Raw genomic sequence first — 17,598 nt, 5'->3', positions numbered from 1 at the left:
TGTCAAACTGACCAGTGGTCCTTCATAAGGTCCTTCTTAGTATAACTAAAAATATCTCGCCCAATTTTTTTTTTCAATTTATGATATTTAGACAGTGTAATATTTAAGCATGTTTAGAAAAGGTCCCAAAATTTTAACATTCTAAACCATCTGGTTCATAATGAAAATCGAGCAAGATCAAAAACAGTCAAAATGATAAGCTTGGTCCTTTTAGTGTTAAACCAACCTTTGTTACCAGCAAGTATCTCTTATCAAATGCTTGTAATGAATTCTGAATAGAGTGAGACAGCTTTTTTCTCAGCCCAACACATCAACATAGACCTTTTGGATATTATGCAGAGGGAAACTCAGTATAACATCCAGAAAAACTCTCTACCGTTTCACCTGGGGAACACTTACTGAAGTTAAGAGGGGCCACTAATGCCTCTGCCCTCAAGCCACAGTGCGTGAAATAAGGAAGACAGAGTCATGTCTCCAGTGGTGTAAATGGCAGCACACTTGCCAAGTTCACAAGAGGACTTCAGTTTGTTTCCCGGTGAAAACCAGATGACTTTTCTTACTAAGTTCACCTCAGTATAATATCCAGAAAATGTCTGTTTCCCCAATTCTGAATAATTAAAATTCAATTGAATTAGTTAATATTTGAGCCTTATACAGTAGTGTTCTTAGTAAATTTTGGGAGATTGCAACTAAAACTAATAAAGGTGCCACCTCATTGTAAAGGCTGTAAGTCTCATAAATTATGTTATTTAAAAAGTACGCTCCCTGATCAGAAAATACAAAATAATGATAAACAATAACCAGAGGTGGATTTAACAGCAGTCGCATCAGGTGTGTGAGTGCCCTGGGGCCCCACAAAACCCAAATTTTGCACTTTTCTTTAATTTAATGGGCCCAGTATTTTCATCTGTGTCCATGACCTTAACCGACCTTAATCATTCTCTGCCAATAATATGCGTATGCTCTCTCTCTTAAAAATTTGAAAGGCTCTGGACTTATAGGATTTTGAGTTTCCTAGTTTTGAGTTTGAAGGATTCGAATCATTCAATCAAGGCAAGTTATGCTCACACAAGGATGATGTCACTCTCTGCTATCCATATGAAGTTTTTTTTTAAATAGCTGGCTGATGCAAAGATGAATTTAGGAAAAAAAAGTTGGAGAGGAATCAAATTCACTTCCTCTCACTTGCCAGGTGAGTGCACTAAACTACAAAGGCAATGAATCTCAATCTTTCCTTAGAGCTTGTGTGCAGTGAATGAGACAATCTCGTTCAGTGTACACGAGCTGTAAGGAAAGATTGAGATTTATTGCCCTTGAAGCGTAGTGGTTTAGAGCGCTCATCCAGAAAGTGAGAGGATGTGGATTCGATTCTCCGAAAGAGAAGTTGAATTTTCTTTCTTTCCTAAATTCATCTTGGCATCAGCCAGCTGTTAAAAAAAACCTTCGTGAGTTTCACTCATTTTTTTACAGTCAGATCGCTTGGAGAATTATTATTAAGCAAAGTATTAATAATTCCTTTTTTGGCATACATAACTATAAATATTTTTTGTTTAAAATAACATGTGAAACACGAATTTTTCATGTTCCACCTAATTGATCAACTCTAATTTCCACTCCCATTGGATTCATAATAAAATTCATCAGTTTTTTCTTTCCCACCAATTGGGGAAAGCAATAGTCCTGGAGGGATAGCATAGGATCCTTGTAATCCCCTTGACCAGCCTTCCAAATTCCTTGGTGTAGAATTTTTGAATAAGAAATGCTCTATAGCATTCTAGTCTATATTATAATTATGAGTATTACACTGCCAGTGTTTTTTCATTTTCTCTAATGTGTTGAAACATTTGAATAAAGGGTTTTTTAAATCAAAAAAGTATTTTGTTATTAATTCGTATATCATTTTTCAGAATATGTTATCGGGTGCTACTCAAGATGAAGCTGTGATATACCTTGAGTTTATTGAGGAAGGCCTAAAAGAATGCTGGGAAAAAAAGCCGCATTGGTTTGATTTGTTTTTTAATCTTCAATAAAGGCTTACCTCACTTTACACGATTAATTAGTTCCACAAAATAATTGCATAAAATTAAACCATGTAAAGAGTTATAAATTTAACATTTAATTTACCCCCCCCCCCAGTTGCGGCCCTGAATTTAGGCTGTATGAACTAATTTAATTAATGCTTTCTACTTCTGCGTTCGCTACTTCTGATTGATTCTAGTGAGCATAGATGTTTTCTTTCCTGAAGAGCCTGATTTGTTCAGCTGATCTTTTTTAATAAAAGCAGTTGAGATTCAGCTGACAAACAGCATTCAATGTCTCTTTATAAAAATTTTTAGAATCAAAGCTGAAGAATTCTGAATATTCCTTGCGAATATGACAATTTTAGATTCAGTAGGATCGTTTACTACGATTATAATTATACAAATACAAGCTCATAACAGGCAAAATGCTCAATGAGGTGGCTGAGGAAAAAGATGTCTCATAACAAGTATGAATGTCATATTCTTCTAAAATGCAGCAACCCAATTGCAACCAAATGCAGTTAAAAACTGTGTGTGTGTGTGCGTGTGCGTGCGAGAGATAAAATAAAATTTTTGATGGCATTGTCTGTTTGCTACAAAAAGATGTTCATTGATTGATGAGATCTGGTGAGATGGATTTGAGTGTTTCTCCCATATTTGTCTCTTGTACATCAACAAATCCAATGGATTTTTTTCATTTTAATTATGTCATATTTCTTATTTAAAAGCCCATTTTCAGGATTAAAATCAAACTACTAACCACATTTTGCAGATTGCAATTTCTAAAATTAACTTTTCAAAATCTTATTACAGCAAAATCGTGTAAAGTGAGAAATATCTGTACATTGTTTGCATTTTAGTTAACATCTGTGTAGTCCCTCTTTTAGAAATCAGTTTCAAGTTACATTTTTATCCAAAAACCATTTTTTTGAAATAATTCATTTTTAAAAATACTTTTTTGAATCCATTTGCTTTGTAGTTTGCGATAAAAAAAATATTTTTACAGGTGGATATTTGCAGAATTGTTCCTGTATAGTGTCACTGCTGTCAAGAACAAGTTGTATAAAATACTGGAAGAAAGTGAGATCAACAATTTTTTGTGCACTATCATATGGCCAGCAATCAAGGAAGGCATGAAATCAGGTATATTGAAGCAATGTAAATTTCTCCAGGAAACTGTTTTTGCTGTAAATAGTTTACCAGCTAATTGTTTTTACAATCCACCGGGTATGAGCTTTCTGTCAAATCATTCTCAAAACAGCACGTCAAAAAAAGGCAAGCAAGAGAAAAAGAAGGAAAAACAGAACAGCATGATAAAAATAAAAATAAAAATACCATAACAACAAACTGTACATACATGGAGAGCATTAAATTAAAATGGGTATCTGATCAAAAAACTCGAATGTCAAAGCTTGATAGTCGTTTGCAAAATAACGTGTACGTCTGTGTAAAAGATGCCTGAATTTATAATATCCAACAATCATTATGTATAATTTCAAGTTCATATTGACAAATATGATAATCTGTCAATTAATTATTTGATTAACTGAACACAACTCTGGTCCAGGATGATGATTCTGAATGGCAAAATGTTGGTTTTGCTTGCACATGTTGATATGCGTGACAAAAGCCAACATTACAAGACTGATAAAAGGTTTTTATAGATGTTTTTATCTTCTTCACTTATTGTAATTTGATTCAATTTTTATTGAAAAATATGTATAGTGCACATATCATCTACGTGGGAAAATTATTAATTGCTTTAATGAAGAGAAGAAAGGTTATAAATATTTCCATATTTGTGAAACTTTCAATTTTTATTTGCGAATTATGTATAATCTCATGCAAAAGTGATGAATGTAGTGAAACTCAATTGAACTTTCTCTATCAAGATCATTGGTGATTACGCAGAACCACTGAACAGGTGTTCACTTTTACAGTATAAAAATGTTATAAATTAATTTATAATATATAAGGTATTTTTTAACATTAAAATTTAGTATAGAAACCGATTGCGACTGAAGTCAAGCGTAGAATAAATGTGGAAGTTGTATAAATGAGGTTCCGCTGTATATCTTACTTCCCATAAATGGACACTTCCCGTTAGCTGTCAAAATTTTTGGTCCCATGGGTGACCGTTATCAAGAGGCTCTACTGTATCTGCATCTGCTTCATTCACAGCTGAAGACATCTGACTCTATTCCATTCGAAGCTGAAGACTGCCTCAGCTTTATTAGCTGCTAAAGATGCCTGTCTTTGCTCAGGCGGGGATCAAGGAGGCGATGTAAACAACTACCCTACCAAGAGCCAAATAAAATGTGAATATCTGTCTGTCCTGTAAAATATGGGACGATGAAACAAACTTACACAATTCACCCCTCCCGTCCTATCGTCCTGGATCCGCATCTGTCTTGAGTGTTATATTTTATAGCCTTGCATCTCTCTCTCTCCTTCTTTCCCGAGTAGCATGGCAAAACCAAACTATGATTCATCTTTTTTCCTCGGTTCAATCGGGCATTTTGACTGCCCTTAAAAAAAAAAAGGTAGTTTTTTTCTATTGGTTCCATCTATTTATTTTGGACTACGAGTGTTAGTGAATACGAGAAACAATTATTTCCTATCTTCCTGCTCTTTGATAGTGTCATTTGATCATTTTTCACGCATCATCCTTTGCACAATGATTGGCCAGAACTGCTCAGTTTACTAAAAGAGAATTCAAATTGTTTTGTTCCATTAACAGAATAAGGGAAAAGAGTGCATGGGGGAAAATATTCAAATAAGCCGTTCATAACTGTTGCCATTCTTACTTCATTTTCAACAACAAAGACTTACGGACCGGGTGATCAAAAGTTTTTTTCCCCACTTTGCTGAGTGGCCATTCCACAATAGAGATCCTACGCCTCAATTTGTGCAGTACGACCTAGACAGTTGCACCCATCAGAACAACTACAGGTATGTCTTTCAGAAGTGAGAGGATGAGATAGTGGCATATGCTCGTGAGGAAGCTTTATCGATTCTGAAAACATAAGAATCACTGTAGTGCCAACACAAGAAACTACAAGAAAAACATGAAAATAGTGCATGCTCTGCCCTTCATTCTTCGTCAAGTCAACATTATATATGGAGGCAGAAAAGCAAAATTAATTTTTTGTCTCCATTTGTTTTCAACCAGGAAGCCATTATGAAGTATAGGCAGTGCCAATTGCGAGAAGCAGTGGCAAGCACCCAGTTAGACTGGCCATGAATTGAAAGCTACGCTGCTGATTGAACGCTTGTACTATTGTAACATGAGGGGCCCGCCAGTTACCGATATTATGATGGGAAGTGCTACGGATCACAGACAGGGGTTTCACGTAGGATCGTCATCAAACTCAGTTAAAGAATATGAAAATATAATTGTGCTATAAGACGAGGTTCACCACATCTACATCATCAGTCAGATTTATGGTTTTGCCACCTGTGGGCTACCTAAATTTTGCCACCCTTTTTTTATTCTGGATTGCACATTCTTCAAATTCGCCACATTAGGCTACAGCCCACTTATCTATCTCCCTCCCTGCTCCTAGTAAATATGTCTGTCTCTAACTCACTATTATGGTCACTCACATGCGTGCAGACTTTCTTGGTCATTTATTTGGCCACTATCTACCTTGGCTCTTTACTCTCTAGGACACTCTTTTTATCATTCACTTGCTTGCACTGTTTTGGTCACTCGCATGCTTGTATATTCTAAATCAGTGCTTCTCAACCGCCGGACCATGATCCAGCATTGGGCACTGTCATCAATGAATCCAGGTTACGAGTAATTTATCATTTTATTTTTTCCCATAAATTTTCCATTACTTGTGTTTATTTCCGGGCCTTCTAGTCAAAAAAAATCAACTGGCCAAGATTCTAAATGTTGAAAACCACTGCTCTAAATCGTTCTTTGGGTTGCTCAGTGACATTGTTCCTCACTCTCTTGGTCCCTCTTTTGGTAACTCACTGATCAGTTACCTCGCTTTTTCAATCATTCCCATGCTCAAACACTCGCTAGATAAGCGGTTCTCAACCTTGGACTGCAGCGGACTCCATGTGCACTTCACAGGGGCCCTGCAGCCAATTAAGAAAATTGAAATATATCGGAAACTTCATTATTGGCTTTTTTGGCCACTCACTAGCCTGTTTCTTCACACTCTAGGTCACCCCTCCCCCTTTAGTTACTCGCATATTCACAAACTCTCTAGGTCTTTCTTTTTTTGGTTATTCACTGACCTGGTTGCTCACTAAGGTCACTCTTACGGTCTCTCGCATGTTTGCAAACTCAATAGGTCACTCGTTTTTTCATTCACTGACCAAGTCCCTCAGTAGACATGTATTAATTTTATACGGCCCCCTGTAAATACATCTTTCTGCACTATCGAAGAAGTTAGTTGTTTGTTGAAATCTGAATTCACAGAATGTTTCAATGTACAGTGTTTCATGTAGAATGTTGTTTGCAGGACTCTGGCATATGAGGGGAGGGATTAACTTCCTCTTCTGAGATATTTTTTCCAGTAGAAATAAAACCTCTTTCCTCGAAGAAAAAAAAAGTTGATGAATACACCGCTCTTTAACAAAAATTCTGTATATATGCCTTTGACTTAAAATGAGTTCACCTGAACTTTGCCGAAACGATAATGATTTAATGAGATTTTTTAATTTTTCGAGATCCAGCACTTTCATAAGTAAGGTTTAAAAAGTTTCCTGGATTTTTCTCTCAATCCCAAAAAAGATATAGAGTCAAAGTGATCCGATCCCAGAAATTTTCTTGGACTTCAATCTCACAAACATATGAGCAAATTTAAACAAAATTAGTAAGTGAGAATAAGTAATCAAAATAAAACTCATAAAAAAATTAATTATTATTAATTGATATTAAAATTACACATTTTTATGTAGAAATGAGTTCTCACCAATTGCACTTGCATTACGATTGCTTTTTGTTTGAGATTCGCAGCTTTGGTTTTTGGTTGATGAAAATTATCGCATTTGCTGCCACTTAACCGTCTTTTCAGTAAGAGCGCTTTTAGACATTCAAATGTTCCATGTCATTTCTGGGCAGGAGCGTTTTAAGACGTCAAAATTTTCCATGTCAATTCTGGGCGAGAGCGTCTTTAGACGCTTGTGAAAGCTAGTTCCTTCCCCCAAAACCCTTTGTATCGTGATTGACAAGTTGTAACTCCTCTTCTCATTCAGGTGTCCCTTTGGGGCTACTTCACAAGAGCAGAAAATTATACTCGAGGAAAGAGTGCATATTTTATTGTGTCCTTTCAACAAGACCACCGTGCTTATGTTCAAGTACCGCAGACGACAGGCTATAGACATTCCCAACCCATAAATACAATAAAATGGCTTCGGTAAAAAGAATATAATGGCTTCGATAGAATGCTGCATACTGCGGCATCGTTCACGAGATGCCCAGTTTTGTTAATTGACAACTACAATTGTAAGTTGTTTATTCATTCTAAAAATGGCGGGAAAAGGGTTTTGTACTTGTCTGTGTTTAGAGTTCATTTTTTCCACATGCATAGGAACTAGCTATAATAAATACAAAGGTGAAACACAAATTACACACACGCAATTCCCTTCAAGGGGAAATGATTATTTAGAGTAGCTGAAGCCTCCCATATGCCGGGCTTCATTTTTTTCTAGTTTTTCTTTTTCTCACTCAGATATTATCGACGAAATCGTTTTTTACTGTCATGATCCTACGACAATAATATATGTTAAAGACAACTAAATTATATGAAGGGGGCGGGCAGAAATATAAATTCGGCCAGTAATACGATCATCGTAGTGCTCTTAAAAATTTTTTTTTTTATGTGACACCAGAGTCAAGACCGTAACATTTTAAATTTTGTGCAACAATATTCACACAAAGACCAATATAAGAAATTCCGAAAGTAAGAAAAATATGTACAAAGGAAAAGGAGGAACAATAGATGGCATACAGCACAAAAAAGGTGCAATGGTGTCCCGAGTTGGGACTTTACATATAGTTTCATTGATTTCCCCCTCCCCTCAACGGCCCTCCTGACCCCCCCCCCCCCCCACCCAATGACGTACCCCGATTCCCGGCCTAATTTACGTGGCAGCAAATGCGATCATTTTCATCAAACAAAAACCAAAGCTGCGAATCACGAACGAAAAGCAAGCGTAATGCAAGTACAACCGGTAAGGACTCATTTCCACAAACCAATGTGCAATTTTAAAATAAATTAATAATAATTAATTTTTTATGACTATTTTTTGATTACTTATTCTCATTTACTACTTTTGTTTTAAATTGCCCATATGCATGGCCCCACATCCTGATGCAGGGCCCCCAGGCTGGGATCTTTTATGGACCCCCCGACCAAACTTTCACGGGAACTCCTTTATGATGAATTTATAGCGTGAAAAACAAAAAAAAAAGATTAAAATCACCCAGGGCTAGAGCCTTGTCAGCCCACCCCTTGTGGGGGCCATGCCCATAGGTTTATGAGATTGAAGTCCAGGAAAATTTCTGGGATCGGATCACTTTGATTCTATATTTTTCGGGATTGGGAGAAAAACCCAGAAAACGTTAACCTTTGTTATGAAAGAGCTGGATCTCGAAAAATTTAAAAAAAAAATCTCATTAAATCATTACCGTTTCAGAAAAGTTCAGGTGAACTCGTTTTAAGTCAAAAGCGTATACAGAATTTTTGTCAAGGAGGGGTGTATTCAAACTTTTTTTTCTTCCGAGGAGAGAGGGTCAATTTCTACTCAAAACAAAAATACCTCAGAAAAGGAGGAAGGTTAAACCCCTCCCCCCTTTCATACGCCAGTGTCCTGCGTACAACATTTCACATCAAAACATCGTACATCGAAACGTTCTGTGCAGGGCCGCAACTAAATGATTGGTCACCCAGGCCAAGCACGCATTTTGACACGCCCTTGTAATGTTCAAGGACAGCTTTCAGAATGAAATTTGTGCCCCCTCTGGTCCAGCGCCCGAGGCACAAGACCCGCCTGCTCCCCCCCCCCCCCAGTTGCGGCCCTGGTTCTGTGAATTCAGATTTTCTACAAACAACTAAACTTCTTCGATAGTGCAGAAAGGTTTATTTACAGGAGGCCATATAAAATTAATACCTGTCTGCTGAGGGACTTGGTCAGTGAGTGACAAAAAAAGTGACCTATTGAGTTTGCGAGCATGTGAGTGACCATCAGAGTGACCTTAGTGAGCAAACAGATCAGTGAGTAACCAAAAAAAAAAGACCTAGAGAGTTTGTGAGCATGTGAGTAACCAAAGGGGGAGTGAAATAGAGCAGCTGTTCTCAACATTTTTTTACTCGTGGAGCCCTTTCAACTAAAACATTCTATGGCGGAGCCCCGTAGGCCAATTTTTTAATTATTCATCAAAGTTACTGATTTATTTTTACTATTTAAAAATATTTATAATTATTTTTTTTTAATTTTACTTGTTTTTTTTATTTTCCTCGAGCGGCCGCGGAGCCCCTGGAGAGTGCACAAGGAGCCCAAGGGCTCCGCAGAGCACCGGTTGAGAACAGCTGATCTAGAGTATGAAGAAGAAGGTTGGTGTGTGGCCAAAAGAGCGAATAATGAAGTGTGCAGGCAGTGAGTAACAAAAAAAGAAAAACCTAGAGCAGTGGTTCTCAACCTTTTTTGATCGCGGAGCCAAACAGGCATCTTTTTTAGCTTTATCAAAAATTTTCTGATTTATTTTAATTTTCTCAATTGGCCGCGGGTTCTCCGTGAAGAAGTGCACACGGAGTCCCGGTTGAGAACCACTTACCTAGAGAGTGTCTGAGCATGGGAGTGATTGAAAAAGCGAGGGAGCTGGTCAGTGAGTTACCAAAAGGGGGGCCTAAAGAGTGAGGAACGATGTTGCTGAGCAACCGAAAGAACGGTTTAGAGCAGTGGTTTTCAACCTTTAGAATCTCGCCCGCTTGATTCTTTTTTTTTTTTAATGGAAGGCCCGGAAATAAACACGACTAATGGAAAATTTATAAAAAAAATAAAATTATAAATTACGGCCCAGTTTGACTGATGACAGTGGCCGGTACCGGATCACGGTCCGTTGGTTGAGAAGCACTGATTTAGGGTGTACAAGCGTGCGAGCGACCAAAACAGGGTGCAAGCAAGTGAATGATAAAAAGAGTGCCCTTGAGAGCAAAGAGACAAGGCATTAAGTGACCAAATAAATTAACAAGAAAGTGCAAACATTTGAGTGACCATAAGAGTGATTTAGAGACAGAGACATATTTACTATGAGCGGGGGGAATGGATTAGCGGGCTGCAGCCTAATGTGCCAAATTTGAAGAATGTGAAATCAAGAAAATCAGACAAGAAAGGGCGGCAAAATTTACGCCACAGGCGACCAAACCATAAATCTGACAAGCGTTCAATCAGCGACGTAGCTTTCAATTCATAGCCAGTCTGTAACTGGAGGGCTTGTCGTTGCTTCTAGCAATTGGCACCGCCTATACTTCATAATGGCTTCCTAGTTGAAAACAAATTGAGACAAAAAATTAGTTTAGCTTTTCTGCCTCCATATACAATGTCGACTTGACGAAGGACATTTTATTATTTTCATGTAGTTTCTTGTGTCTGTACTAGTGATTCTTATCAGTTTTCAGAATCGATAAAGCTTCCTCACGAGCATAATATATATATATATATATATATATGTCGCTATCTCATTCTCTCACTTCAGAAAGAAATACCCGGCACGCACCTGTTCTGATAGGTGCAGCTCTGTCTAGGTCCTACTGAACAAATTGAGGCCTAGGATCTCTATTGTGGAATAGCCCCTGAGCTAAGGGGAAAAAAAACTTTTGATGTTCCGTCAGTCTTTGTTGTTGAAAATGAAGTAAAGAATGTCAACAGTCATGAACAGCTTATTTGGATATTTTCCCGCGCACACTTTTCCCTTATTCTGTTAATGGAACAAAACAATTGAAATTTTTTCAATAAACTGGCCAGTTCTGGTCAATCGTCGTGTAAAGCAATGGTTCTCACTGGTGACACTGGGATACTTCAAGGGGGGGCCCATGGAAGAAAATTCAGAAGGGGGCCATGACAGGTGGTTTGGAGGGTTGCAGAGAGCTGAGAAGAAAAATTAAGGTGTGAAGAAATAAAGCTTTTATATTTAGTGACTATATACACTTACAGTATCCACAAAACTTCACCCACAAAACCAGGGCTGTCTTAGGGCATGGCCTAAGACAGACAGCCGGCCTCCAGGCCTCACCACCTACATTTTGCAGTAGGTTTCCTAGGAGGGTTCCCCACACTTGGGAAGGGTCATGCTCGGGGTCTCATGTCAATAAGTGATTCCCCCCCCCCTTATGATATTTTGTATAGTACAATAAATTTTGTAAATAAGTAGGAAATATGTAGGCTGTTTATTTCCGGCTAAGTATAGGACTAACATAGCATCACTTTGCCTAGGGGGCCCATGATGTACAGACAGTCCTGAATAGAAGTCGGATTAGCAGGAGCTCAATAAATTCTAGGCCAGTGGTCTGGAGGCCAATCTTATTTGCAAAATTTTTGTTCAGTATAAATTCACTGAAAAAGGGGGGGGGGGAGCCACGATAAAAAAAATATGCTTCAAAGGGGGCCACAGGCAAAAAAAAAAAGGTTTAAAAACGCTGGTGTAAAAGAATGAATGCGTGAAAAATGATCAAATGACACCATCAAAGAACGGGAAGATGGGAAATAATTGTTTCTTGTATTCAGTGACACTTATAAGCCAAAATAGATAGATGGAACTAATGGAAAAAACTACCTCTTTCTCTTTTTACGGGCTGTCGAAATGACCGATTGAACCGAGGAAAAAAGGTGAATCATAGTTTGATTTTGCCATGCTACTCGGAAAATATGGAGAGCCGCAAGGATATAAAATATAACACTCAAGACAGATGCGGACCCAGGACGATGTGACGGGAGGGGCAAATTGTGTGAGTTTGTTTCACCGTCCCATATTGATATGTTATGGAACAGACAAATATTCACATTTTATTTGGTTTTTAGTAGGGGGTGGTTATTTCCATCGCCTCCTCGATCCCCGCCCGAACGAAGACAGGCATCTTCAGCGGTAATAAAGTCGAGGCAGATATCTTCAGCTTCGAATGGAATGGAGTCTGATGTCTTCAGTAGCGAATGGAGCCGATGCAGATACAGTAGAGCATCTCGATAATGGTCACCCATGGGACCAAAAATTTTGTCCGCAGCAGGGGCAAGCAAGCATTTTGGCTCCCCCTTTTAATGTTGAAAGAGAGGTAAAAGTGTGAAATTTACGCCCCTTCTGGTCCAGCGCCCGGGGCAGCAGACCGCGCCTGCTCCCCCCGTAGTTGCGGCCCTGATGGGAAGTGACGATTTATGGGGGGTACGATATACAGTGGAACCTCATTTATACAACTTTCGCATTTATTCGACGTTTGACTTCGGTCGCAATTGGTTTCTATACTAAATTTTAATGTTAAATGCCCTATATATATATATATATATATATATATATATATATTATAAATTAATTTCTAACTGTTTTATACAGTAAAAATGAACACCTGTTCAGTGGTTCTGACATATTTTGCAATAAAAATTTAATCAAGCGAACATAAGTGTGAAGACGATAAAAACATCTATAAAACCTTTATTAGTCTTGTAATGTTGGCTTTTTTCACGCCTATCAACATGTACAAACAAAACCAACGTTGCCATTCGGAATAATCATCCTGGACAAGAGTTATGTTCAGTTAATCAAATAATTAATTGAAAGATTATCATATTTGCCAATATGAACTTGGATTCATACATAATCATTGTGAGTATTATAAAATTGAGGCATCTTTTACACCGATGTACGCGTTATTTTGCAAACGACTATCAAGCTTTGACATTTCGAGTTTCTTGATCAAATATCCATTTTAATTTAATGCTCCCCATGTACGTAGTTTGTCATTATTTGGTCCTTTTCTTTTGATTTTATCATGTTCTTTTCGTTTTTTCCTGCTTTTCCCCCGCAATGTAAATGCAACTAGCCTTTTGTGGATGTAAATGAATAAATAAATCTCCAACTGCGAATAGATATCGGTCCAGTACGTATCCGGCTTTTTTGTGTAGGTGCATCGGATAATCCCTTATTTTACGGGACAGAAAAATTTTCCCAATATTATTTGTCTCCCCTTCTGGACCCACGCTTGCCCTGGGAAGGGATTGCAGAGCTCACAGTTTACGTAATAATTGAGTGACCGCTTTGTTTATGAGAGAAACAGCATTTTTATTTCCCCTCACTTCTATCAAAATTTAATAATGGAAAATGTTTATTTTACCTGACTGTTTTTTTTTTTTGGTTTTTTTTTACAGAACATGTACGAGCAGTAGCAGTAGCGTGCGCAATATTATTTCGGGGGGGGGGGGGGACTTTCTTCAATCAAAGCGAGGGTTCGTTTTTACTGCAAAAAATATATAAACTGGAGTGTGTCCGAAACTCCAAGAATTTTTATCATGAAATTTTTATCTGAAAGAAATGAAAAGTCAATAAATGAACAGAGAGAGAGAGAATTCTGAGTGCAAGTTCTTTTCAACCAGTTTTTGGAGTCAATGAGGAGACTCGTTTTTACCGCCTTTGAATGTGCCGTATTGTAAATATCGTAGGGGAAAGGAAACGTTTCGTACTGAAGAGGAAAAAGTGTTACTGACTGGGCGGTACCGAAATGTCAATCTTTATTATCACCACACTGTCCGGGGTATTATATACCGTTCTTCGCAAGGAAGGTAGGCATCATGTTTTACTAGAGAAGCCTGCCCATTTTGGAACGATTTTGTGTTTTTGACGTGCCATTTTCAGAACGATTCGACAAAAAAACTCATGCCCGGTAGATGGTTAAATTAGGCCAGGATTGCTCTGTAAAAGTTTGGTAAAAAGGTTCTTTAATAAAACTTTAAAAATACAACTAATAAGAGCATTGGTTACACTTGAGTGAATGTAACAGATGTACTTATTGATTTTTTTATAGTTTTACAAAAGAGCTTTTATCAAACTTTTATAGTGTAATTCCAGCGATACATTATTTATCTATTTACATTGTGGCAACCATCAAGGAGGTGGTATTTGTATATTCTTAACAATTATGTGGATTTTGCAAATTCAAATGCTATGATTTTTCCCCTGTTCCTTCAAATACAATTGGCGGAGTAGAAAGAAAAAACAACAAAAATAATCAGCTGATACTGAACTGATATCCTACAAGAACTGCAGTGTCAATTTTCTAGAAGGAAGGAGGGGGAATCAATGATACTATATGTAAAGTCAAAACTGGGCACCATTGTATTTTTTTTTTTTTTTTTTTTTTTGTGCTGTATGCAGTCTGTTTTCCTCCTTTTTCTTTGTACATATTTTTCTTACTTTCAGAATTTCTTATATTGTTCTTTGCGTGAATATATTTATATGTACAGTACATGCATCAAGATGAAGCCGCCAAATTTAAAATTTTACTATACATAAATAGTCTTGACTCTTGTGTCGGATAAAAAAAATTTTAGGAGCACAACAATGATTCTATTATTGGCCGAATATAGATTTCTGCTTCCCCTACATAGTTGTCTAGAATATATTATTGTTGTAGGATCATGACAGTAAAAAATGATTTTGTCAATCATACCTGAGTGACATAAAGAAAAATGAGAAAAAAATGAAGAAGCCTAGCATATGGAGGGCTGTAGCTACTTGAAATAATTATTTCCCCTTGAAGGGAATTGTGTGTAATTTGTGTTTTACTTTTGTGTTTCTTGTAAATAGCCAGAAGTTCCTATGCTTCTGGAAAAAGTAAACTCTAAACAGACAAGTACAAAACCCTTTTCCTGCCATTTTTAGATTGAATAAACAACTTACAATTGTAGTTGTCAATTAACAAAAGAAAAGTCTGATACAAAGGCTTAGATGTATAAACATGCAGTAGGACTAGCTCCACAAGAATTTGATTTTTTTTCATGTGATTATCATTTTGTTTGGTTTAAATTTTTATTAGCAATTCTTTTGGAATTATCATATATCATGTAGATTTTTATTTTGTGTGAATCGGTTCAATGGATTGAAAGTTATAATTTCTCGCTGTGCCTTATCCGAATGATTAGATGCCTGGCAGTTGCCATTGTAGTTGTCCTTAAAGAAAATCTGGCATGATGTGGTTTGGAAAACTACGAAGAACGCTGAGTGACGGTGAGATGTCTATGCATTCCGAATCAATAAAGAAAGTGCCTAATGAAGATAAAAATAGCTGCAGCCTGATGGAAACACTGGACTTGTTGTTACCCACAACATCAGCCAGTTTCGACCTGTAGTAGGACAGAGAAAATCCATCCTGTGTAAGAGCACGCTTAAACGCAATTTCATGCGTACCTTGGAATTGGTTCAGTGACAGGAAGAAGATGAAAGAATTTACTCAATTAGTGATCGAGAAGATCCACAAGAAGAAACGCAACAACTTGGAATAATTGAGGGGTTGCCAATAGAGAAGAAAACATCTTGTGATTCAGACACTACACAAGAACTGGAAGCTGTAACGTCCATAGAAGATGCTCGTAAGAAAGGGGAACCATATGCATTTGAGGTGGCTGTGAGTCTTTGGACAATGTTTACAGACTCTAGGAAGAACAACTGAATGAATGAACGCCAGGGTCTCTGCCACCGAACTTATCCCGTTGCCGAGATCTCTTCCAGTCCAGCTTCATGGCAGAGTGTGGAACAAAGTGAGTGTGTGTACACCTAACAGTATGAGTGTGTAGCTAGTGTTGTGTATGATATTTCAGTGCTGCCATCTATACTTCAAATTGTGAGTGAAGTGTAATGATTGAATATTTGTAACGTTGTAGGCCTGTTGCTCTCTGTGGCGAGACTTTTTAACGGGGAGATCAGCTGACCACCACTGTGGGGTTCAAACCCGGATCCTTGCATCGCGAGTCCGTCTCTATAACCACTTGACCACCACAGCGGCTTAGGAAGAACAACTGTAAATCTAGAAACAGATTCCCTATAAGTGTGCACAAACGTTTACAAGAACTCCTAACCGAAACAATTGATGAGGTTCGGAGTCTGGAAATTCGTCAGCTCTTCGCATAAAAGCACCAGAGGGAAGCAACGTTTCAAAGTGCCGCTAACAGAACAGGCACTTGCTAGAGAGCAGCTGTCCTTGTTGTTCGAGGATATAATGAGAGTACCACAAACATAATCAACCGCCAAGGGGAACAGATGTGCCCAAAAGTCTGACAAAAGCTCTCAGATCCAGAAGGTTCCGCACACACCAGCGCACAGCGGTCCAATGCCCAACACAAGAACAATAGGATGCCAAGCAGATACGATAATGAACAAAAAATCTGGTGAATACTATGACAGATGGGAATCCCAGTCAACCTAAACAAACTCAAATGGAGGTAGTTGAGTCTGATGCAAGTGAAATGGAGAAACAAAACCAACATGCAGGAAATTTGAATCTTTTTGACCATAAAAACAGTCCGAGAAACAGGCGGCAAGGACTTGTAACAAAGTATAACCCAGTGGTGGTCCTGGGACAAAAATTGGTATTGGACCTCTCTACACTGCCGTCCGATAAGATTGCAACAGGAGTCTTTCTTGTACATGAAAAGTGTCCAAGCCTTACGGGAGTAGTATCAAGTGAGAACGATCCGAACCTGTTAAAAGATGGAAATGCACAAGCTGAGGATAACAGTAACGCAATGGCTAGCATATGACGTATTGAACATGATGTTGGATAAGTCTTAAACAGAGCTATTACCCTCCCCGATACGTGTCTCTGAAGCCAGACGAGGTTAGAGTCGAAGTGACTGACAGCTGGCCTTCAATGTGACCTCCATATGTTAAGGAAGTGGGGTTCAAAAATCAAATGAAATCAGGTTCAAGGTCTATGACAGACAACTTTGACAAATGGACTTCCAGATCAAAGCGTATGAATAACACCTGCCGCCTCAACCATATAGGGCGTAGTTTCCCAACCTTTTTATCCCATTGCTCTCTTCTTCAGAAATTTTTTCTCCCATCGCCCCCCAACGCAATCTAATCCATAGGATACTATGTTATACCTTCTACTGTCCCCCTAGAACTTTCCATCGCCCCCAAAGGGGCGTTAACCCCCACATTGGGAATCATTGATATAGGGCAAAGATCATACAGTGAGGTGTTAAGTGGTCGTCGATGGAAAACCGAAGATACCCATTCCCTCCCCCCCCCCTTCCCGGGCTGGGGTTTTTTTTGGGGGAATATTGTTTGTTTTCGAAGAAAATGTGTTACTTTCAGGTTAAAATTTTAGTGTGAGCTTAGGTTCTATGTTCCTAAAATTGCTGCATAGTGCAGTGTTTAGAATATGTATATTTTTAAATATTTTTAAAGATTTTTTAGGAACTTTTAGGAACAAAAATGTGATAATAAATAATTTCTTCGCATTACAAACAAACACTTTTTTTATAATTCTTATGACCACCTTTTTTTTATATAAGCATTTAGATATAAGATTCACATATTAAAATATGTTGCAAGAAATCAAAAACAGAA

At 37.9% G+C, this 17,598-nt stretch overlaps 1 protein-coding gene across 1 annotated transcript in view; it reads left to right on the top strand.

The window, feature by feature from the left end:
• The window catches only part of LOC149063890 (importin-9-like), a 101,528-nt gene that overhangs the window by 23,396 nt on the left and 60,534 nt on the right, over positions 1 to 17,598 (top strand). Inside the window, exons 11-12 of the mRNA XM_089254804.1 lie at positions 1,908 to 2,002; positions 3,028 to 3,164. Coding sequence (XP_089110930.1) covers positions 1,908 to 2,002; positions 3,028 to 3,164 — 232 coding nt within the window. The remainder of the gene's footprint in view (positions 1 to 1,907; positions 2,003 to 3,027; positions 3,165 to 17,598) is intronic.

This window comes from Pholcus phalangioides, unplaced genomic scaffold, assembly GCF_987345545.1.
Source record: "Pholcus phalangioides strain wild (caught in Gottingen) unplaced genomic scaffold, Ppha-v1.0 ptg000042l_1, whole genome shotgun sequence".
In the NCBI taxonomy this organism is placed as follows: domain Eukaryota; kingdom Metazoa; phylum Arthropoda; class Arachnida; order Araneae; family Pholcidae; genus Pholcus; species Pholcus phalangioides.
Note: the sequence above shows the minus strand (reverse complement) of the source record. Positions and strands in the feature narration are given on the sequence as shown.